This window comes from Sinohyriopsis cumingii, chromosome 12, assembly GCF_028554795.1.
Source record: "Sinohyriopsis cumingii isolate HCF-2022 chromosome 12, ASM2855479v2, whole genome shotgun sequence".
NCBI lineage: Eukaryota > Metazoa > Mollusca > Bivalvia > Unionida > Unionidae > Sinohyriopsis > Sinohyriopsis cumingii.
The window spans coordinates 23,804,428-23,828,947 of NC_142972.1; the positions used below are offsets into that span (position 1 = coordinate 23,804,428).

At 34.8% G+C, this 24,520-nt stretch overlaps 1 protein-coding gene across 1 annotated transcript in view; it reads left to right on the forward strand.

Moving 5' to 3' along the window:
* LOC149786104 (neuron navigator 2-like) overlaps positions 1-24,520 on the forward strand; it is a 367,654-nt gene that overhangs the window by 163,111 nt on the left and 180,023 nt on the right. Inside the window, exons 8-10 of the mRNA XM_089978115.1 lie at positions 17,970-19,645; positions 22,555-22,607; positions 24,461-24,484. Coding sequence (XP_089834241.1) covers positions 17,970-19,645; positions 22,555-22,607; positions 24,461-24,484 — 1,753 coding nt within the window. The remainder of the gene's footprint in view (positions 1-17,969; positions 19,646-22,554; positions 22,608-24,460; positions 24,485-24,520) is intronic.

The following is a 24,520-nucleotide window of genomic DNA, read 5'->3' on the forward strand; positions in this document are numbered from 1 at the left end:
ACCTATTTCAACAAGGACAAAAGTTGGCTCTACATCATTTTAATTTGTCATTTCCTGATTCTTAGAAACAAATTCACCTCCCCTTGACCAATTTGCATGACAGTTATCAGACAGATACCTCACTCAAAATCAATCATACCCAAACCATCACCTTATTCTAGCGCCATAACACACTGCCTAAACACATACATGAACTGAATTGGCTTTGTGTCATGCTGACCCTGCAATGTTCACTCTGTTACAGTGTATTTGTAATTTGACTTTGCTACAGGTCATTTTATCTGCTTCAGACTAATTGTGATGATGGATAAATGTTATGCAAAAGGCAATCTTGTCTCCAAAAGTTCAGCTTAATTCATTAACCCCTGGAGGGTTTTGTCATTTTCACCTGAAATGTGAGTAGAAAACACAGTTTGGGGGCTATTTCTGAATACATCCCAATACATGGACTCGATTGATTTCTAGTTGACCTAATGCCCAACTGTGTTAGAAACATTGTTTTTCATTGGCTGTTTCGCTTGCGCATGAGCAAAAGGGTAAAAGTTGGAGTTCTTGTTTTTGTTTTTTGTGCTTAACAGATCCATCATTTTCATATCCATACCACTTTTTATTCCAAATGCCTGTCTCATTCTACTTTTTGCAAAGGTTTGCCTGTCTGTGTGCAGTTCAGACTGGTCTGTCTTAGATCTGTGGCCAAAAAGTCTAAAATCTGGACACAACATCGGACTCTGACAACAGGCAACTTTTTGGTTGGAAAAAAAAGTCGGGTCCAAAAATTTTTGTTTCTCCCTCTGTATTTTGTAGTGCAGCTTGAAAGTCCAGATTGTTTGGTATCATTGTAGAGCTACATCTGTCTACCTTTCTATAATACCACCCACTTGAGTGTATCCTAAATGACTTTGACGCTATGAGCCTGGAAGTAGGCTACTACCTCCTGACGCATAAATGAGGCGCCAGGGGTTAATGAGTTAGAGTTAAACAGCTGAGTTAAGTTCTTCAGACAAGGTGTTTGTCTTTATTAAATTTGTTATTGCCTATGAAAGACTATTGAATCACTTAGACAAATGTGATTAAATCAAAATTCAAGTCACATAGGTCATGTAGATGGGTTACACTGACTGTTTGCAGCTGTACCATGTTTTAAAATTTGATTACACATACTTTGTAATGGTGATTATTCCCTTCTTTCCACTTGATTGTCAGTCAGTATTCCTTGTAAGATCATTATATGACTGCCACAGGAAGTACGTGTTCAAGTACATGGATAGTTTTAGATGAGTCCAACCAAGAGTTGTGATCCAGTTAAAACTGGATGGAATGCTACATTATAGTATCAAAATGAAAATGCTGCATATTGGGAAAAATTGGTACTACTGTTGTCCAGCACTGGCAGTGAGTACACCAAATGTCCTCTTTTCTTGCCCCAGTTTAGTACACAGCCACAATTGTAAATGTCCATAGTAATCTATAATTGTCTTCAGGAGTGTAAATTATTTAAACATTAGCAATTAAAATACTTTTTTAAAACAATATTGGTAGCATTAAATTTTAGAACAACAGTTAACATTGTATGATTTTCCTTTACTCCTTATGGTTTTTGATTATCATTATCTGGGAGATGATCGACCACGATGTTATTGCCTGATCAAGAAAACAATAAAATATGAAATTCATGGATGGAATAACAGAGTTCTAAGTAGAGATACAGAATAAATTAACACAAGCCCCCATATATAAAATATATCAATTTAATTAGTTACATAAACAAAATGAAATCAAACATGACATTTCAATGGATCACTTTCTCTTAGAAATAGTTAAAACAAATTATGCCAAATTCAATTTACCGTTCTGTTATACTGATAGAATGAATTTCATCATATACTCGAGTGACTGATTGAACTCAAATTCCCAGCATGTCGGCATCACATGGTGCTTCTGGTCTGTTCCAAATCACTGTAGCTAATAGGTCAGTGTTTCCATATTTCTTTTGCTTCTCTCTCTCTCTCCTCTAGTCTGTTTGGGTCATCAGTAGTTTTAGTTGTAGACTGTGCTCTCTTTCCACTGAGTATTCAGTTATGAAGCTATTTTTTCCTTATAACAAAAATGTAATACCCAACCTAAATTTGTGTCAGGTTTTTCTTCTCAAGGGATCAACCAATATTCGCATACTCATTTTTGTCAGATATTGTCTATCAAAATTCAACAGAAATAACTATGGTCAGTTCACAACTTAATACTGGTGCACAATCTTAATAATGTGAATTTATATCTTTTCTAACTGCTCTAGCATTCCTACTGAGATCACGACATAATTATCCTCTCAGATACTATGACTGACCCACTGTGGGTATAAATTATCAGTCTGCACACAGTCCTCAATTCTTGGTTGAAGAGAATTCACATTTAAGTACGCATTAATTAATGGACTTCACTCCTGTTGTACTACATTTTTTTATGCTAATTAGCAATTCATTTACATACATTTCCCAACATAGAAAAATCAGTTCTCAGCATACTTCATACAACGCATGAAATCTTTATGATACATGATTTCTGTTACATACAAAACAACTAAATCTGAACTCATTCATACAATACATGAGTCAAATAGCATTTGAGACAAAATGCATGCAAGCAAATATGAATGCAAGGAAAATTGAGGTATGAATTTCAAATGAATAAATTCAACAAATAATTACAAGCCTACATCAATGAGCTTACATTGTGTGCAATAAAGACAACACCTTTGTCACGTATGATCAGAGAATTCACACTGTCTCTTCTCTGGGTCCAGGTCTTTCAAAGTTTCAGACCCCATGTCCTTTGGCCGATTTATTTAACAAGAGAAATTACATATTAATTTTCCTCTGGGTCCCATAGATTTTCTCTCTTGGCAGAAAAACTTGGACTGACTAATATTTTGAGGGAGATCATTTTAAAACCTTGAATTCCGTCTGGGAACACACACTCTCCCATTTAGTTTTAACCAATGAAGATTGCTTTTGCTAACTGTCGAAAATTTTAACATTCCCATTGAAGTTAGAATAATTCTCTCCAGTCCGCCTTTATTAATAACTGGAAACAATTATTTTATGACACTTGTTTCAAATGGCCCAAGTCCTCCTAAATTTTCCCTGGTTTGTCTCAGCTCTTGACATTTACCACTATTGACCTTACGTTAACATCGCTTCTATCTGTAACCATTAACCAAGCGAATCTTGATTAAAATTTAGATCATGCTTCCAAACAGAAGAGGTTAATTATTACAAGTTGCCAAGATATAGCGAGGCTAGCCCAATACCTGATGGAATGCACTGTGAAATTATTTTTAAGAAATTATTTCTACAAAATTTTGTACCATTAAAATTTTATTTAAGATCAATAAAGGGGCCTACATGACCATGCATGCATTAAACCAGATGTGATGGAGTCATCAAAGTGACCCAGATGTCTTGCTTTCTTTAATTCTTATGCAAGACCCTAAGGCAGCACATAATTTCTGTAGCAGATAGGAAGTAGACCATTTAGAGCTCTAACAAATGGAGTTCTGTCTCCAGTTTCTTCAAATTTTGACACCTCATGGATGCAGAATTTCTTTGTTTCCAATACATAATGAAAATGATAATTATGCATGCTGCAGTAACAGCGTTTGCTAATTAACTCGTCAATTATGCAATCGTCTGCTGTCTTTTGGGATCAGGAAGCAAGTTTTAGAATTTTGAAATGAATACAAAGTCTGTTTTAAATTGGCTTGGGGATGTGTGTGTGTGTGTATATATGTCTCTGTGTGTGTGTGTGTGTGTGTGCACACGCATGCATGCATGCTTTTTATTTTCAAGACTTTCTTTAATTTATAAACAATTTTCAGGGCCATTTACAATTATTGTACAACATGCAGTGTACAACCCAGTCCCAAAATGGAGGAAACATGTTGGTTTTATGGAGTCTGTATGTTTCTTCATCCATCTTATTTTATTGTTAGATAGATCAAAAGTTGTAAGGTCAGATGAGACCAAAATTGATATATAGATACCATACTTTATTGAAATAGATCAACAGTTGTCAAGTTAAATGAGACCAAATTTGATATTTAGATACCGTACATTTATTGTGAGGTAGATCAAAATTTGTCAGGTCAAGTGAGACCAAATTTGATATTCCGTTATGGTACATTATTGTAAGTAAGATAGATTAAAAGTTGTCAGGCCAAATTAGACCAAATTTGATGCCTAGATACCATACTTTATTATAAGAGAGACAAAAAATTATAAAGTCAAATTTGATATTTAGATACCATACTTTATTGTAAGTAAGACAGATCGAGAGTGGTTAAGTCAAATGAGACCCAATTTGATATTTAGAAACCACACCTTATTGTATCGAAGGCAGATAAACAGTGATCAAGTCAGTCATGGGTGGGTCTGAAAACCTGATTCGGCACTGGCGACTGGCCATAGTTTTTACATGTAATTATTTCTTACATCTTTTAAAAATTTTGGGGTTATTAATTAAAACTTCTGGCTTTATTCTTTTTGGTCAAAAATGCGTGTTAGCATGATTAGGCAAAAACAGAATTAGACAAATAAAAGTGGATATGCTTATCTGTATTAATATGTGGATGATTTTATTAGATTTTTAGTGTTGTACGGATTTTTGGTCTTTGACATTTTTGACAAATAAATAGTGTTAGCACGATTAATGTGTGTGTATGTGTTTTGGATTTGTAATGAACCTTTAAAAAAATTTCAGCCATATCACTATGATGTCTGCACTGTGGCAGTTTATAATGATTACTAGCACTGGGGCATCATGCCACAGACAAAATAGCTTCAGGAAGACAAATTAAATTTTATAATATAGATGTGTTGAGTAGATTTGCAGGCTATTACAGCTTTATTTTCATAATATTTTTTGAATATGTTTAAACATATTTGACTTGTACTTTTTAACACCAAAAAATCTTATTGCTACAATAGAGCAAGAACTACTTGAGATAGATGAGGTAGAGCCTCAGGCCCATTGAGGGACTTTTTGTTCTTGATGTGGGTGGGTCCAAGAGGAACTCTTTAATGAGGGCTCATTATAATGGGGTCCATGACTATACCCATGTTGTAATCTAGACAGCAATATGCTGAGGGGCTTTATAATGAGGGTCCAATTTAATGGGATCCATGACTACCCATGATATAAGCTGGACAGCAGTATGCTGAGTGGCTTTATAGTGAGGTTCCAGTTTAATGGGATCTGTAACTATACCCATGTTATAAACTGGACAGCAGTATACTGAGTGGCCAGTTTAATGGGATCCATGATTATACCCATGTTATAAGCTGAACAGCATTTTTACCATGAGGTTTTATTGTGAGGGTACAATTTAGTGGGATCCATATACTCATGTTATAAGAGGGACAGCATTATATGAGGGGCTTATTATGAGGGTCCCATTTAATGGATCCATGACTATACCATTGTAAGAGGGACAGCAATATAATGAGGTGTTTTAAAGTAAAGGTCCAGCTTAATGAGATCCTTGACTATACCCACGTTATAAACTGGGCAGTAGTTTGCTGATGGGCTTTATAGTGAGGGTCCCATTTAATGGGATCCATTACTACCTATAAGATGGGCAGCAGTATGCTGAGGGCTTTATAGTGAGGAATAACTATATTTACCATATGTCACAGTCACCACCACCAATCATACGCTAATACTCTTTTTCACCTACTTGACTGGAGAAGTGGGGGCCATATTAAAGAATGGGATTGGTGCAGTACATTCATGGTTTTCATACATAACATAATACATAAACTCTGAGTGTTGATTACTAAATCTCTGAAATGTAAATAAAAAAAATATTAATGAAAGGAAGACAGATTCAGTCACATGGCCAGTGAACTGTCTGTTCACATCACTTACTGTTGATCTTGGAATGCGTTGATTAAACATCCAAAATAGAAGGGTTTTAGACACTAAGCTGTAGGCCTGGAATACCTGAGCAAGAACTTTCGTTAATGCACAGATTTCATTTCACATAAAAAAAGATTAGTTGGTGGTTGTTATGGGCTTAATGCCATTTTTTAGCATGCAGTGGCAAGTGTATTTGATGGAGGTAGAACCATGAAAACCCCCAGGAAGGGCCACAAACCCATAGGAAGTTACAGGCAAGGTCTCTGAAATGCATATTGCAGAAATTAATAAATCCCAAACTCGAGTGCCTATAATCTTTATTGGCCACTGTATTAGGATTTGAATTCCTCATGCTCAAGTAACTATTTCCCTCACTAATTTATTTTGGACATTTGAATCTTCATATTTTCCTTCCTGCACCTTAATTTTAAAATAAAAACAGCAGTGTTTTTGCCAAAGATTTCATCTTTTTTACATTTGCAATCAACAATCATGGATCATGTGCTCTCAGTTGGTGCCAGATCTTATCTAATTCAGCAAGACATTTCTGGCAGCCAACAAAATTGATTGTTCTCTTCTTATTTGCCAATGGGCATGCTCTGCTCAGTTAGCCTGGGATGTGCTCAATTCAGTCTTTAATTTAACCATGACAATCTTTTCTCTTTATTGTATCTTCTTTTGTATGCCCTGAAGTGTGCCACAGAGGAAACTTAAAATTAGGGGTCATTGGCACAAAGATGCAGCATAAAATGAACCCAGTAGGTATTACCATCTCTTTCTCCATGAGATATGGGATCCACATTAACTCAGTTTGTAGAGCATCAAAATACAAGGGGAATTGATTGGGTGTCTGCCCAGGTCAGCCTGGGTCAGAGTCCTCCATGTCATTGTGAAAGGCACTTAGTCCTCATTTCCTTGGTATGATACAACCAGTAATGCTTTAATTCCAACCAACTTGCTAATTCTTTGAGATCTGTTTTTAAAAGTGGTTTGTAAATGTACTCATATTGAGTACAACAAGGAGGAAAACTTCCCTGTCTTATGTGAGGGGTAGGATTTTGTGGGGAAGTAAAATTTATTGTCACCTGCCCCAAATTTTGTTTAGTAAATCCAGACTTTATATGAATCATAAGAAGTTCTTGGGGTAAAGCAAATATATTCTTGTTTGATTTTTCCATCCTTTTGTATTGGGCACTACTTACATGGTGAGTTGTATGTCCAGGAAGGACCTTATTGTGTTGGACACTACATGTACTTACATCGTGAGCTGTAGGTTCAGGAAGGACCTTATTGTATTGGACACTATTTACATGTCATTCAAATGGAGGGAGCAATTTTTTATATCTAGTCACAACCACTGATCTAATGCTAGTTTTTTTTTTTATGGAATCCTTATTGTTGGTTTCTTGTTCACAGTAATAGTCTTTATCCTAAATTTTATTACACATTGAAAAAACTAAGTTGATTGCTTTTGAAGAAAGTTTTATCTAACTAGTATAAAGTTATTTGACAGTGAGCCTATAGTCCAGATTACATCATGCTTCATTGAAAAAGGAGGCCATGGTAGCACATCTGACTCATAATTCAAGAGTTGCATGTTTGATACCAGCCCAGGTAAGCTCCCTCTGTGTGTCCTTGGGGAAGGCACTTAGTTATTAAATGTATATACTTATTTATAAGTTGAGTCAAACTGTAAACAACAAAGATCTTGATCTGCTGTAGCATAATGTGCCTACAGATTGAGGTCTATATTTGTTCAACTAATTGCTTGTAACAAACTGCACAGACCAATATCTGCCAGTGCATTATGTGCTGGAGATCTGGGTCTGTACAGTTTGCTGTTGGACTCATCTCATAAGCAGGTAAATACAGAGGTCAATATTGCATTAAAATGCCATTAAAACCAACAAAAACGGAATTCAGGTTCTATAACAGCTGATTCTTTGGCACACATTGAGATGTTTCAAGCACATATGTTCGAGTCTCGGGCTCGGCCAATGTGGATATGTGAGAAAGCTTGCCGGTAGCTTCTCATGGGTTGGTGGTTCTTTCCGGGGTTTTCCCGGGTTCTTCCTCCACCATTAATACTGGCCGCCATGTATAGCCTATCTTGTGCTGAAAAATGGCGTTAAACCCTATAACCACAACAACAACAAACACATGTTATGTTTCTCTTGGGCATCTGACACCATATAGCTGACATTGTGCTGATGTGCCATTACACCCAGTACACATATTCATTCTAAAGTCAGTCAGCATGTCTCATTGTTAATTGGCTTAATATTTGTTTTTACCATTGTAGCAGACCATTTGTGCTCAGTGTAAAAGATAATATTTTGTTCTGCTTCATATAAATGTGCCGTATATACTCGCTTATAAGCTGAGTCCAACTGTAAACTTAATGTTCTGGCAGATCTAGATCTATGCAGTTGGTGAAGAGTAAACAGTAAAACAAGCAATATAGTCCCTGATCTGCAAGCACATTATGCTATGGCAGATTAGGATCTTTGTTATCTGCAGTTTGACTCGACTTGCGAGAGAGTACATATGGTACCTTGCTTAAGACTATTGTTTTCATGACCATTATGATCTGCAAATTGGCAGTATGTGAGGAAAACAGTTTGCAGATTAAATAACACTATTACATTGTCGTCCCCCCCCCCAAATATTTTTTTTTGTATCAAGGGATTTTAATTGCCTGACCCATAGAATATGCCTGACTTTGGATATATCAGTTGGTCTGAACAATATCTAGGTACAAAGTAGGCATCACCATCATTACAGTCCCATACAATATCCAATTTGGAGAAGGCCCAAGTTCAAGGTCATGTGCTCTCCAATTAAGGGATTGATGCTCAATATTCCTGTCTGTCAGAAAATGACATTAACAGCTGCCCCAAGGATGTGCCAGATAGTGTATTCATAGCTGAATCTATATGTCCATCTCTTGGCAAAGTTTTAAGTGGTTGCAGTTTCCAGTACAAGACCAGGGTAATGTATTATTTTATATTAAGAAACCTACATCATGATAAGTGTCAGGAAAGCCATTCTGAGGCAACTGAGGGCTAGTAGGAAAAAAATGTTATAGCCTAAAATAAATTATCTCTTGTAATGAATAAGGGCGAGCAGTTCTGATTAGTCTTATCTCTGATATTTGTAATAGACAGGTCTGTTGTTTGGAAATGGGATACTTGTACAGCTGATTCTAATGCTGTCTATATCACTAGTGTGTGTGTGTGTCTGGGTGTGTGTGGGTGTGTCTGTGTGTGTGAATTATTTTCAGTTATTTTAATGGATTAAAGTAGGTACATTTTCTAAAGATCATTTTAGAAGCAGAAAAAGTGGCAATATAGGGCCCTAATAATATCAGACTGTGGGGTCATTTGTAAAATTACTGGGCTTAAAAATATCCCTTACAGTTGTTTATTAAGGAAGATCTGTTTGATTCATCATTCCCATTCTTTAATTTTTTTCTTGGACTATTGATTCTTTTTTTTTCACCCTCAGTGCTGCTTTGGAAATACATTCATCAGGGATTTTGCATGAGATTTCATCTTCTTTCTTACATTTTCTATCCATGATCACTGATCCTGTACTTGCAGTATAACACTAACATGAATGATGATAATAAAACTGAAGCCATCCTGACTACCTTACCAAGACTTTATCATTCCTTCCTTTCCTACTTTAAGCAGTATCAGCAGCACCAACATTAAATTCAGCATTTACATTGGAGGTTGGTGTTTTTTTAACGATTATTTAATTTTTGTTATACTCCAATTCTGACAGTTTTGAAAGAGATGTGTAACTGTTAAGGAGATATCAGACCAGTTATAACATTATTTCACATACCATGTGTCTCAAAATCCATTGCCAGGTCAGGTTTGAATTCCCTTTTAATTTCATTTATTAGGGACTCTTTTTGTATTTCAGTTACAACTGCCTTTATAATTTGAAAACCTCAGGAATGGGAAAGGAAATGGTGTTTTCTTATTAATTAGCTTTATTAGAAAATAAATTTGGGAGGGGATTTGAGACAGTGTCATGTTGAAGGTTAAAAACCTAGAATAAGAGTTCTCTGGCATTTATAATGGTCATGTATTGGGGAACCCTGCTGTAATGTCATTTTTTATATAACATTTGCTTTCTTTGTCTTAGCTGTCCCTTATTTCCAGAATGATGCCAAACATCAGGCAAGGTGACAAAGAGGTAAATATAGTTTGAGAAACCTAAAGCTTAGAGATCATAATATATAATTTTCATTGAGCTTGGTGTTATCATAATTCGGATTGTTATATAAATTGGAAGATAGTAAAATTATTATATATTTATGACTCATGTTTTGTTTATCTGTCTTCTGCTACCCATAGTAGTCACACACATACTTAGTTTATCTGTCTTCTACTACCTTTAACAATCTACACATATTTGATATGTCTTCGGCTACCCGTTCAATGACACACAGTTATCTGTCTTCAACTACCCATAACAATCACACACATATTTTAGTTATCTGTCTTCAACTACCCATACAGTGACACATATTTTATCTGTCTTCAACTACCCATCCATGACTCATATTTTATCTGTCTTCAACTACCTGCAACAATCATACATGTATTTTGTTTATGTCTTCAACTACCCATACAATCACATGTTATCTGTCTTCAACTAACTGTACATAACAATCACACAAATTTTCATCAATCAAGTTTTCAGTCAATCTCACAATTCAGTATAAAATAGTCATCAGTTGTACACTCCAGCTATATTATTTTAGCAGGGTTCCCATTTTTAATTATAGGTATACAATTTGTGCTAACTACAAAAATAATTAAAAGTATGCACTGAAATTGGAAATCTTAGTAATTTAGATAAATGAATATCATCGTTTGAATTGTTAATAGTTAGTTCTTTAAGGTCCAGTTTTATTGTTGTTGTTGCTATAAATATATTTCGTTAACTGTTAATAGATTACAATTGATTTACATTTCCCATGATTCCAGAGAACAGTTGTTTTATTGTTATCAAATTTAATCAATAGAATAATTACTTTACATCTAAAACTGTATTTCTCAGATGATAAGACCAGACACTATCATAATGTAATTTTCAGAAATGGGGAGGGGATGATCATTAATGGATATGACTTTGTCTTATTAAAGTCCAGTCCTAAAATATTCTGTGTACCAATACTTCATTCTTCATTGTCTTCCAGGCAGTAATAATAAAGCGAGAACCGTTCCTTTAATCAATGTTCATTACCTTTTAGATGAAATATCTTTATCATAAAAATGATCTGGAGAGCATATCACTTTTATTTTAAAGACAAATCCTTTCATGTTCTTAGGATATTTTTTAAAGTAGTTATTAAATGTTTCATGCCACTGGGACTACAAAAATCAGGGGGAAAATGGTTGATTATTTAACATGAAAAATAAAAATATTACCAGGACTGTTTTTCAGGCATTTTTATTTGCCTCTGGGTCAGAAGTGGTGGTGGATTATTTTGCTGTTTACTACAAGTCTCACAAAACAGGATGAGCTTAATTTGAACATTGACAAGTCATCAGAGTTATATAGTACACATCGAAGTGTTTCCATTTTCATATCAATTGCTTAATTTGGTCAAGGGGGAAAATCCTTGATGTAGTCAGAACCTATGAGCCAAATATGCCAAGATATGGGAATTTTGCTGATATTTCACATTCATATATTGATATTTATTGATCTGTAGCTGCCTCTTTTAACATCTGAGGCCATTATTAGGTGTACTGTTGTAAGTCATACTCAGGCTACCAACAGAGCTGAAACATTTTCAGATAACTTTTAGTTGGGTCCAATCACAATGTTGGCCTCCCAACATTGAATCCTAATTACCACAGCAGAAAAAACAGAAAACTCAGTCATAATGTAACTGATTGCAAGTTAAATAGAACACGTTCTTACAGGAATTGTCAAAGGTTATGTAACTCTTCAGTCATTTGAGATTCATTTCTTGTATGTCTCATCAAGTGCTTGTCCCAAACATATGTATAGTTGATGCAAGTGCTCATTTTATCAGATTAAGCTAGTTAACTGGTTTACAACTTAGTTCCATATCAGAATCTGTTCCTATGCAGACTATAAACCATCGACAATTATTGTCAAACCATCCTCACCAATATGTAACTGAGTGAAATCAGGCTTGTATGATTCTGTAATAATTTTTAAAGTTAAATTTATGCTTGTATGTGTTACCATTTTTGATCACAATTAAAATCATGATTACCAAATCAACTGGATCAGATTTCCAGGTAGGGTTATACAGGAATGGTGACTGCTTCATAAAATTGCCAATCTTTGTTAATTTGCCCTGGAATAGGGTGTTAAGTGCATGTATTATCATAAAGAATAATCTTTTATACCCCCCAACTATCCGTTGTGGTCAATTTTACTATCGCACCTTGCTAAATATGTAGATATCTAACAACTGATGGATCAATTTTCAGTGCAAAATCTCATGTCTGCATTTAATATACAGTCCATCATCAGATTATATTGAATTTGGATGTTAGGGCACATACCGTCCAGACATAAGTAAGAGTCATTTAAATCACATGTACTCTTGTCCTGTCATCATGAAAATTGGCTGTGCTAAGGAATTTTTTACTACTTGCTCATCCCTGTGACAAGTTGATGCAGATTTGCGCCTTGATAAATCCAGTGTGTATTTTATACTCTTGACTTTCTCAGAAGCTCAGCAGTGGTTAACATATCAATTATCTATTGCCTTTTTACCAGCCCAGAACATGTTGCAAAGGAAGCTGCCTTTACCCTTTTGCAGCCCAGACCATGTTGCAAGGAGGCTGCTATTGTGTTGGTTTTTTTGCCAGCCTCAAAACATGTTGCAAAGAGGCTGCCTTTGCCTTTTTGCCAGCCTAGAATGCAAAGGAAGCTGTCTTTGCCTTTATGTCAGCCTAGGACATGTTGCAAAGGAAGCGACCTTTGCCTTTTTGCCAATCCAAAAACTTTTGTAAAACAATGTTCTTCATACCAACATACACAGTAATGTTAACGTTTTTATTCTGGAAGTTAGTTACATGTTAATTTATGTGAATTTCAGTAGTTACACTTGATTCTAGTGATACATACTGTTGTTTAGTATATAGCCATACGTCTAATACAGATATTATTGCAGAACCTCAAAATAGAAACAGATTTTAATTATAAAATGCACATTTTCTAGGCCAAAATGTATTTTTAAAATAAGTAAGGGTCATAAGTGAACCTTGAAAAACTGAATTTGTTACAAGAAAAACCTTGAGAAACATCTTCCCAAGTCCATTCCTATACCATTTTGTTTCTCAATGGAGGAAAGTTTTTCTTTTCATTTCTCTTTCTCATTTTTTTATATTGCTCATGTGTTTATGAGACTTGTCCCTATGATTTGGCCTTTTCACAGTGCACTTGAACATTTTTTATTTTATTTGTCTGCCTTTTACAAAACATTTGGAGGCTTATGACATGTCTTTGGGAAGTTTCCCAACCACAGGTTGACCCGGATTACCTTCATGATACCAGATTACCTTTCCTGGAATGTTCATTCCTGCTGTTTCTTTACCTGAGCTGTATTAGAGTCTTTATATATTGTGTTGATGTGAGCATCTGATCAACTGAAAGTTTTCAACTTTAATCTCAGTAATTCATATATAGTACATTGCGGCTCATAGACTAAGCAGTAATTGCTTTGCAAGAGTCATTTGGCTGCTATAATTTTTTTAAATTTCATGCTTTTGACGTAGCCCAGAGAATGTTCTATTTGTTTACCTTAGGTAATATTAAATAAGTAAACTCAAGGTCCCACTGATTTATGTATAGAAAAATAGCTGGGTCCTAAGTTCTAAACTTTGAGTCCCAGACCTCAGCCTTGAGAAATTTTCAGCCTCTGTACCAAATCTGATTTTATTGACATTCTCAGTATCATTAACATGTATAATTCTTAAAATATCTATGTGTGCATTTCTCTTGACAAGTCAGCATTGGTTTTAGCTAGTGATGGAACATTATTATTGATTCCAAGATGTTAAAGATGGGTGTTAAAGGCTCGCATGTTAACTCGTACTTCTGGCTATGACTCATGAGACTTTAATGTCCTTCAGGAATTAAAAGCATTGTTCTCATTTTTTCTGCCAAGAGTTTCAAGAATGTAGAAAACATTGATTTTGCTTTTGTTTGAATTAATTGTGCCCCACTGTGTACACAGTCTGACAGTACAAGGGTATTTAACTTCTGGCTGTCAGCTCAGGGAATGTAACTTCCGCATTGCTGTAAATCTGCAATCAGAATTTGTCAAGTTATCATATTTTCAAAAAATTACTAATAAACAGATTAAAGGTGAGATCTCCCAAGTTCAGAAACTACTATTATGATAATAAAATACAATGAAACCTCCTTGATGTGGTACCCCATTATTCTAAAGTCTTCTCAAATCTTAACAATTATTTCAGTTTCTTTAATTAAGTTTTTGATGTAAATGACTATGACAGCTCTGAACCAGTCTATTCCAAATAAATTGTCTGGCTTCTTCATAATAAATGACAACTCTGAACCAGTCTGTTCCAAACAAACGGCCTGGCTTCTCCATAATGAAACTTTATTCAAGTAATAAATTTATGCTTAGACTTGAAAATCTTACTTGTAATGTACAAATGCAACCTTTTGATTGGTTTGGTTTCAAGTAGTGTTTTATGGTGAAAGAGTGTGGAGCCCTATCAAATAATTTATTGATTAAAAGTGTACCCAACTGCAAGCATCTTACACCCAGATTTGTCATCACAAACTCATAATGCTACAGTGTCAGATTCCTGTTGGCTTCACCAATACATAAATCTATAGTGTTGTTGTCACATACTTGTTATTTTCCAATATCAGATTCCTGTTGTTGTCACTTGTATTGTTCCAGTACATGTATTTGATTTGTCATCATCACCACATGTAAAGATTCTGTCACATATTGTATATATTCAGTTATAAGACGAGTCCATTGCATAATGCAGACATATCTGATTCTGTCCAGTTTGTTAGTAATCAATAGAACAAATAACACATTCCCTGATCTGCAGGTGCATTATGATAAGGCAGACCAGGGTCTTTATTGTTTGCAATTTGACACAACTTATAAGCAAGTACATACAGTAAAGCTACACTTATCAAGTTAGACTTGCTTATCCAGATTTTTTGTGTGGTGAGTGAGATTGGGGTAGGGTAAAATGCTTCACAGATCTGTGACCAGTAATGTATGTCAAGAAGGTACTTCCATCAAATTTTGTAGAAGTAAAAATAAACAGTTATTTTTTCAATCTCAGAATTTATCTTCACATCCTTTTTTCAATCATCCAAGTCAGAGTTCTATTTTAAAATTAAACTTCAGTTTTTACACAGATGCAGGTGCATAAAGTGTAACCCAATATGCCAATGAAACTATCAATGTTTGCACAAAACATGATGTATCTCATCGTGTTATCACATTGATGTATTATGTTGTTTCATCTGGTCATCCAATAAAATTCCTTTTCTAACTTTTGGGAAAACCTTGCTCAGACCTTGCAAGGAAAAGTTTTGTTATTTACCAGATGCTTGTTTGTTGGACATCTCGTGGAGACACTTGAGAGTTCTGTTTGAACGAGGCTAGTATCATATGTTATGTCTGATTATAGGTCAGTAGCATAGACCAAGATTTGCTGGCACATTATGTGATGGCAAATCAGTGCCTATGCTGTTCACAGTTGGAAGTGCACTAAAGATATTTTGATTATAATTTTAATCTAGAGAGTCTGATTCTAATGCCTAACTCTCAATGTTCACAATGAATTCATGTTATTGATTTTCTCCCTTTGTGTAGATCAGTTCATGGACTTGGTATGTGACTTAATAAACATCTGTCTGGAACTGGTGTCTGTTCACAAGTGAACCAATCTGAAAAGCACAACATTGCCTCCTTATTTTGTGCAAGGGAACAAGTCTAAAGTGCACAACATTGCCTCCTTATTTTGTCGAATGAACCAGACTAAAAAGCAAAACATTGTTTTCTTATTTTGTCCAAGAGAACTGATCTAAAATGCAAAACATTGCCTCTTTATTTTGTCCAGTCTGAAAAGTGCAACATTGTCCTGTTTATTTTGTCCAGGCATATTCAAATGCTCAAATTCTTCACATTTTTCTTTATTTGACTTCTCTAATCTCTTTCAGAGATTTATCACCCATAATATCTTTTTGTCATAAATTAAATATAAAAAGCTCTTACAACAGTAATGGCTCATGAGGATATGTACTTTAGTTACCTAAAATATAGCCCTTCTTTCTAAGTTCATGGAGATCCCATTACATGTACTTGTAAAATAACAACCAAATAAATGTTTAACTCCTTAATGCCAAAACAAAACACCTGCTAAAATAAAAACACACTATCACTTTACACACTTATTTTGAATGTCGTCTTACATTTCACATTGTTTTTGTACAAATGTTTTGATCATCATTTGTTTTAAATAGATTCCTTCATGCTGGTATGCAATACCACAACAAATTTCACTGACCCAGTCTATTTTCTGGTTCCATAAACTTCTAGTAGCTGCTAGAGTATTTTTGTACCAGTTGTGGCTCAAGAGTTGTAAGGATATTTCTTTAATAACTATTCACAGTCACTGGAAACTATTATTTTCTAAGATTTTAAGAATTTAATGTCATTTATTATTGTGGAAACAGAATAGACAGTACACCACAAAATGCTAGAGGAACTAAAAGTTCTTGAGCAAATCTTAAAGAGGTAAGTTTTGTTACAAACACTACATTTTTCTTGAGACAGACATGTTTAGCATACAGCAAGACAAGGGTATCAACTTTTTTTCTACTGCTATCAGCAGTGGTGACACAATGTGCACTAGATTGGCATATGGATTTGGCCTTTTGCAATTTCTTTTCAAAGTGAAATGCAGTATTTCACCTTGGACAAAACAAGGGGGCCAGCTTTTAAAATAAAATTTAAAAAATGTCCAAAAAGTAATGGGTGGATTTATGACAAGATGTAAATATCCTTAGTAAATATTTGAAATTTTTTTTGTAACAAAGTGAGTGGGCTTATCATGGGATAAATATGGTACAGTAGTTAGCATAATGCTTCATGGAAATGAAGTCACAGACTTTTAAGAATTTACTAATGCTAGTATTTTTCAGGAATTTTTGACAGAAACAGAATTATATTCTCTGAAAGCACTATATGTCTTTTGTCTATCTGTTGTAGATATGAACAGTGAACTAAATGTGGACTGAAAGCTTGATGGCATGTCACACCTAATATCCATCAACAACCAACTGCCATTATACTTATTTAAATTGTGAATGCATTTATCACAGTCAACATACTGTGCTTTTATTATATACCTCTAAAAATAAACATTAATTTTAATTTATGACTGGGACTACTATTTATAGAAGGTTATTAATAGGTGGTGAGGTGGTGCATAATGTGTGAAAAATAGGATATCCCATTTCTGAATACAAATATTTTATTCTCAGTAATGTGAATATGTTGGATTTACATCAGTCAGATATTTGAATCCTTGTTTTGAAGAATTTTATTGATATAGGTGATTCACAATGATGTTGCATTATTCATGAATTTTTGCACACCGAGTCATTGCACCAAGTTCGTGCTTCAACCTAGAAGATAGTCTATGATCTCAATGTGACAATTGGTGGTTAGTTCAGTCTACATTTCAGTGTTGCTGTAAAGACATACCTCTTTTGTTCATTTTTCTGTCCATCCATCCATTCATTATCCACTCTAGTTTTCAGATTAAACTTGCATTTAAGATAAGAAACCAGGTACACTTATTAGGCTAGTAGTCTGGATGTTCCTTTCGCTATTAACAATTCTTCAGTTCCAGTATTCTTAAAATTTAAAATATGTTGATGGTCCTATCTAAAGAGCTACTTCAACAAATTGTATTTATGTGAAATTTAGTGAGTTATGGTATATTTAAATGCAATAAATTGATGAAATGCCTCTTTTATTTCAGTTTTGATGACAGCAGCTCTATAAGCAGTGGAGATATAAGTGACACTATAAATGAGATAAGTACTGATGAGGGAAATCTGACTGGTGGATCATCACAGAGTGATACAAATCCATATGCCAGTCTGAAACATGGTCCTAGAGATCTCTTCCGCAACTTGACCAATGAAAATCTCCATGGAGTCCTACCAGGAAAGCGTGTGCCCAATCTGGGAACCAGTGCTTTTATGGGAACTGATTATGCCAGTGACTCTGGTGGTGGATATGGTGGAAGTGCATCAGGGTGGAGGAAGTATTCTTTGCAGAATAATCGGTTGCTGAGCAGTGATCCTGCTGACTATGCATATTTGTACAATGGCTATGATTCTATGCAGTGGAGGAACCAGGATGGGTCTAGGCCATTACGGAAACTTTCCAATGCCAGTCAACCAGAAATTCACTACCGATCAGCCAGTACTAATGGGGATTATGCAGGGGAACACGTTAGTGATTCCAATTCTCTAAAAAGAGACAGTGAAACAAACACAGACCAGTCTCATTTGTATGAAGCAAGTCTCAGGAAATTACATAGTATGCAAAGTCCCCGTTTGCAGAGTGGTGGTAGTGTAGGATATGGGTACCGGAGGCCACTTAGCAATGTCAGCACATCATCAGTGGGCAGCAACAGGAGTAGTGGTGGTTCAAAAGGATCTAGTTCAGTTGGAACGAGGCTAGCTGTGTATAGCAATACTACCTCAAAGTTAGGCAGTGAACATAATGGTGTTCCTTCACCTGCTGGTACTACACAAAACATAGCAGCTAATAAGGAATCAGGACCTGATGCTTATGTAAGTGCATCTTTAGAAAGGAACAAAAAGGGAGGTAACCCAGTGACTAAATCATCTAGTTCAGCCCAAACAGATGCTGACATGTACAAATCCAATTCCCTAGGGCGCAGAAAAGGAATAGGGGTTAAAGGTCCTTTGATGAAAACTGCAGCTGGTGAAAGTGGAAACATATGTGGGAGCACAATAATATCTAACCCCCATGCCACATTCAGTAAAGGAGACCCTCGGGGACAACCCAACCCCTATAGCTCAGTAAACATTCCTGGTATCTCAGGGTCCTCATCAACAGGAAATTATGTCAGCCTGGAGTATGTCCGAGGAATGGGTCCAGCATGGCTCAGGACCAGTGGTGGAAATATCAATAATTATGGAGTTCACTCCCCTTATGGCCATTTGTCTGACTCGGAAACTATTGATGGTTTATCGGCTTATGCCTCAAGTATTCAGGCACAGATACAGCAAGCTCGGGCCCTTAGTGGGGCTAGTGCTCGTATTCTTGCCCAACAACGAGGAGAATATGGTCAAAGTGGAGGACTTCAGAGATCTAACAGCATGCGCTCAACACAGTCAGACTCTGTTTATGCTAGTTTCCAACACTGTCACACAGATGATCATGCCATGACAAATTCATATTCACAATTACCCAGCCCCCCACCCCCATCATCCCCAACACCTAGCAACAGTTCTCATGCATCATCACGCTTCACATTCCCAATGACCACTTACAACTCAAACACGGCAGCAGTGATAAACCCGAGCCTATCACAGAACATGGTCCGTTCCAATACAAGCAGCAGTCTTCCATATGGCAACATGGGACTAGCCAAGTTGAACAAGGAAGATGAAGAAAGCTGTAAGTGTTTATCTTGACCAAAATGACATAGCATTTTGACCTTTGGTTTCAGTATTTTTTAAAACCTACTCTACCTATAAAAAAAAGTATTGACTCGTGCAGGCATGCTATATATATATATATATATATATATATATATATATATATATATATATATATATATATATATATATATATATACACACACACACATACATACATACATACATACATACATACATACATATATATATATTGAGTAAACTCCATTTATAATGAAATAACTAAATTTTGGATATTATGAAGTACATGATTAGGTCCCATTTTTGTTTTATATATTATACCTTGGTTTTAACAATATTTAGTTATAACAGTATTTGGGGTCACTTGAGCTTTGTTGTATCCAGAGTTATAAATGACATAATGCATTTGCATTATTAACACATGAACATGCACACAACAATACCAGTTTTGATGGGATTGAGACGTAATGAATATTTCACAGTATCGTTCAAGAGCCATGTCAGTTAGGTTGACCTATAATTTGCCTTAAGAGAGAGCTAAGTCCAACATTTATGTCATTGTTTGATAGGCCATATTATATTTATAATGCAGCTTTGGAAGTACCTATAGGTTATATAGAGGTGTGTGCATGCATGTGTGCAAAATACATGACAGGTTGCTTTATCAGTTCTTACCATAAAGGTCCAGAAGTTACATTGCACTCCATAAAATGCAAGGTAAATATGATGATGAACACAACATATGGGCATGATACATTATCTCAAGTACTTATTTGACATCTGGCAGTTATGTATCATCAGTTTTTCTGGAACATAGATGGTAAATTGATATTGTCACTTGTCACTTGAAGATTTATGATAGCCATGGAGCATACATTATATAAACTTTGGAAGAAACTGTGAGGTAAAATTTTGTTGTGGTAAGCATCTTTAATTTGCATCAGGAATAAAATATGCACAAAGAAAGGTCATAAAGGATGGGATCTCAGTGCCATTGACAAAAACATCCTGGAACTTGAACAAAAATTTGAATGTTAGCAGATGTTATTAAGGTTGTTTGACAAATTACTTACATTCAAAAATTGAGGGATATTGTTACTGGAAAAACATAGCATACAAGTACATGGCACTTGATCTTATTGGCAATAAGGAAAAACACTGCATACCAGTACATAGCACTGGATATTATTGACAATATGGAAAACACAGTCACATAGCCAGAGTATTCTTTCTGATTGTCTATCACTTAATTGTCTCTATGCATGGTTAAGTTAGGATTAAAACCAGTGAAAGCTCGTTTGCCAAGGAAATATTCTTTATCGTGTTGCAAAGTAACTTCTTAGTAGTATCTTCTTATCAAAGTCAGTTTCAGATATCAAGGTCTGTTTCGGTTATCAAGGTCTATTTCAGTTATAAACGGTCTGTTTCACTTATCAAGATCTGTTTCCGTTATCAATGTCTGTTTCAGTTCTCAAGGCCTGTTTCAATTATCAAACTCTATTTCAGTTATAATGGTCAGTTTAACTTGTCATGGTTTGTTTAATTGATCATGGCCTATTTCAGTTATCAAGGTCTGTTTCACTAGTCAATGTCATTTTTCACTTATCGAGGTCTGTTTCATTTATTAAGGTCTGTTTCACTATCAAGGTCTGTTTCACTTATGAAGGTGAGTTTCAATTATCAGGATCTGTTTCAGTTATCAATTTCTGTTTCAATTATCAAGGTCTGTTTCATTTATCAAGGTCTGTTTAACATATTAATGTCTGTTTCACTTATGGAAATCAGTTTCAGTTATCAAGGTCTGTTTCATTAGATCAAGGCCTGTTTCGGTTATCAAGGTCTGTAACTTATCATAGTCTATTTCACTTATCAGGGTCTGTTTAATGTCTGTTTCACTTATGGAAGTCAATTTCAGTTATCAAGGTCTGTTTCATTAGATCAAGGCCTGTTTCGGTTATCAAGGTCTGTAACTTATCATAGTCTGTTTCACTTATCAGGATCTGTTTCATTTATCAAGATCTGTTTCAATAATCAGGGTCTGTTTCATTTATCATGATCTGTTTCAATAATCAGGGTCTTTCACTTACCAAGGTCTGTTTTACTTGTGCTTATCAAGGCCTGTTTCACTTATTCATGTCTGTTTCAATTACACCTAATTATATGATATTGAAGACTGTTTTCTTGTGTCTGCATAATGAGGGCTTCTTATTATGGAAGATTAGCTAACACATAATTAGCTAAATGAATTTAACTCTGTAAATATATAAATACATAAATAATAATAGTTGTAATAAAATCATAAAGATATTAACAATTATATATATAAAAAGTTATTTTATGCAATCCAGTGAATGACTGGATTGTCCATGTCAAATAATTATGATAATTCACTAAAGTGAAATACAATAAATATTTTACTGCCAGATCGATAACATTATATCCAAGAAATAGGAGGCATTTTTAGATGCTTGCTTGTTCTAGTGGTAAGTATGGCCTCCTCACATACAAATACAAGTTCAAGTTCAGTAATGTACATATAAATATTTTTGTCTTAAATTTTTTAATGTGCTGATTTGCCTTTAACTTGGAAGTAGAATTATGCTATTACTGGTATTTTTCAGTGCTAATATACACAAAACAAAGCAGAACATTAGCAGTAAACTGCTGATATAGCATGGGGTACAGTAAGAAATCTGCTACTTCATTCTGTTATACATATTGCTATTTGAGCATAAAAGAAAAAGAATATTGGCTTGCTGCAAGTGATAAATGGATATGTTTCATCTTGTGCATGAAAACCTTAAGTACTTCACCTATTCAATGAAATGTATCCATCATTTACTCATTTCAAGCGAATATGTTCTCTCTGTGAACAGTATGAGTTATATGGTCCCTTTTTCTTTTCAGTACATGGATCATCACTTTCCCTTGTCTCAAGTTCTTCCTCAGTTTATTCCACAGTAAGTACTAGAACCCCCTGAAATCTGACATATTTGTATTTACATGCAGTCGGAACTTTCCCCAAAAGTTCAAATATAAAATGAACACAGATCATAATGGGAAAACACTTCACCAGATGAAGGAAAGGTGTCAGTAAACATTCTGAAAGTTCTGTCAGGTTGACTGGTTGAAGTTTAGATTCCCTTGCTTGGAGGAAAGGGGGTTAATTAAAATCAAAATTTATTAGTCTTGAAGACTAGTAACATTTACATCCATTTTCTTGCTAAATGGGTATCATATGGATAAAAAGGAGAATCATATTCCTTGTAAAATTCATGTAGCATGCATGTATATAATTGTTCTAGGATTATTACAGATTAATCATTGTACAGGTACATTTCAGCCAGAGGTTGTATTATGCAGATCATATAACAATGGTTTTTGAAACTGAATTTTAGTGGCTTATTATAGGCAGGTGTTCACTGTATACAGGTGATCTGTGAGATCTCTGTAAGTTTCACTGTATCTTAAGTAAAACATATACTGTAACTGTGTGAATATAGATGATAAATCAAGGTTTGTGCTATTGATTAATCGACAAAAATTTAATTTTGGTTATGACAGGAATATTTTGTAGTGTCTACATTTTCACATTCATTTTTGGGTGGCAGATGGGGTCTTCTGGTTTGTCCCTTGTGTATTGCAAAGAATTTATTAACGAGAGGAAATAATATACATTTTTAAATGAAAAACATAAAATTGTAGACACTGTCTTACATCAAGCTCATTTTTCCTGATGGATATCAACATGAATAAAAGATGAAGACATGGTCAGTTAATCTCTACACAAGCAGTTATGTATATGAAGAAAAACTATCATGATCTGAATTGCTCTTATTGGAATCACAAATTCATTTATTATGCAGCTTAATAAAGATAACCACACTGACAGTTTATAGACAAACTCTAAATATAACATATTAAATCCAGAGGAAATAGTTTTAATGGTTGAAAATTATTCTACCAGGCCCAGCAGATCAGACCAAGGGAGGTAACTCTGATTATTTAGCCAGACTAAGGAATGTAAAATTGTCCATGTCTAATAACTTAATCAGGCTGCTAGACTCATCAGATTTTCTCAATAATGGCTAAAACATTAATAACATTTCCTGTGATTTACTGGGAGAGAGCATAAAAATCTGTACAGAATCAGAAAAAACGAAGGAAGAAAATGAAAACTGGATTTATAGCAACTGTTCTTGGTTGAATAGGACAACTAAGCTTTGAAAATTCTGTGATGAACTTTAAATATAAATGACACAGCTAATGGATAATCAAAAGGAAGAGATTCAGATGTGAAAGTAAAGAGATTTGGGAGGAAATTCATGTAATATTATCTGTCAAACAGTCATAAATTCATAGTTAAATTGTTAAAACTTGCATATGATGCAAATAATTTTATATAAATCATACAGTCCTTAATGATCATGCAGTGTCTAAAATTACAGAATGTTTTTTTCGAGGGGGTGGGGGCTTTGTTTTGTAGTGACTTTTATCAGCCTTTGTCTTTAGATAGAATAACATTTATATATCAACACTTGCCTTCAGATACATTAACTTTAATGAATCAACCCTTGCCTTTAGATGCATTAACTTTAATGAATCAACCCCTGCCTTCAGATACATTAACTTTAATGAATCAACCCCTGCCTTGAGATGCATTAACTCTAATGAATCAACCCCTGCCTTGAGATGCATTAACTTCAATGAATCAACCCCTGCCTTGAGATGCATTAAGTCTGATGTTCTCATTTTCTATCAGTTTAAATTCATTTACAGAATGCATGTAATTGAAATCACTTTCTTTTTTCAGGCTGAAGAAAAACAAAATCATGAGGTAAGATAAATTACAGATCACAGAAAAATCTTAGAT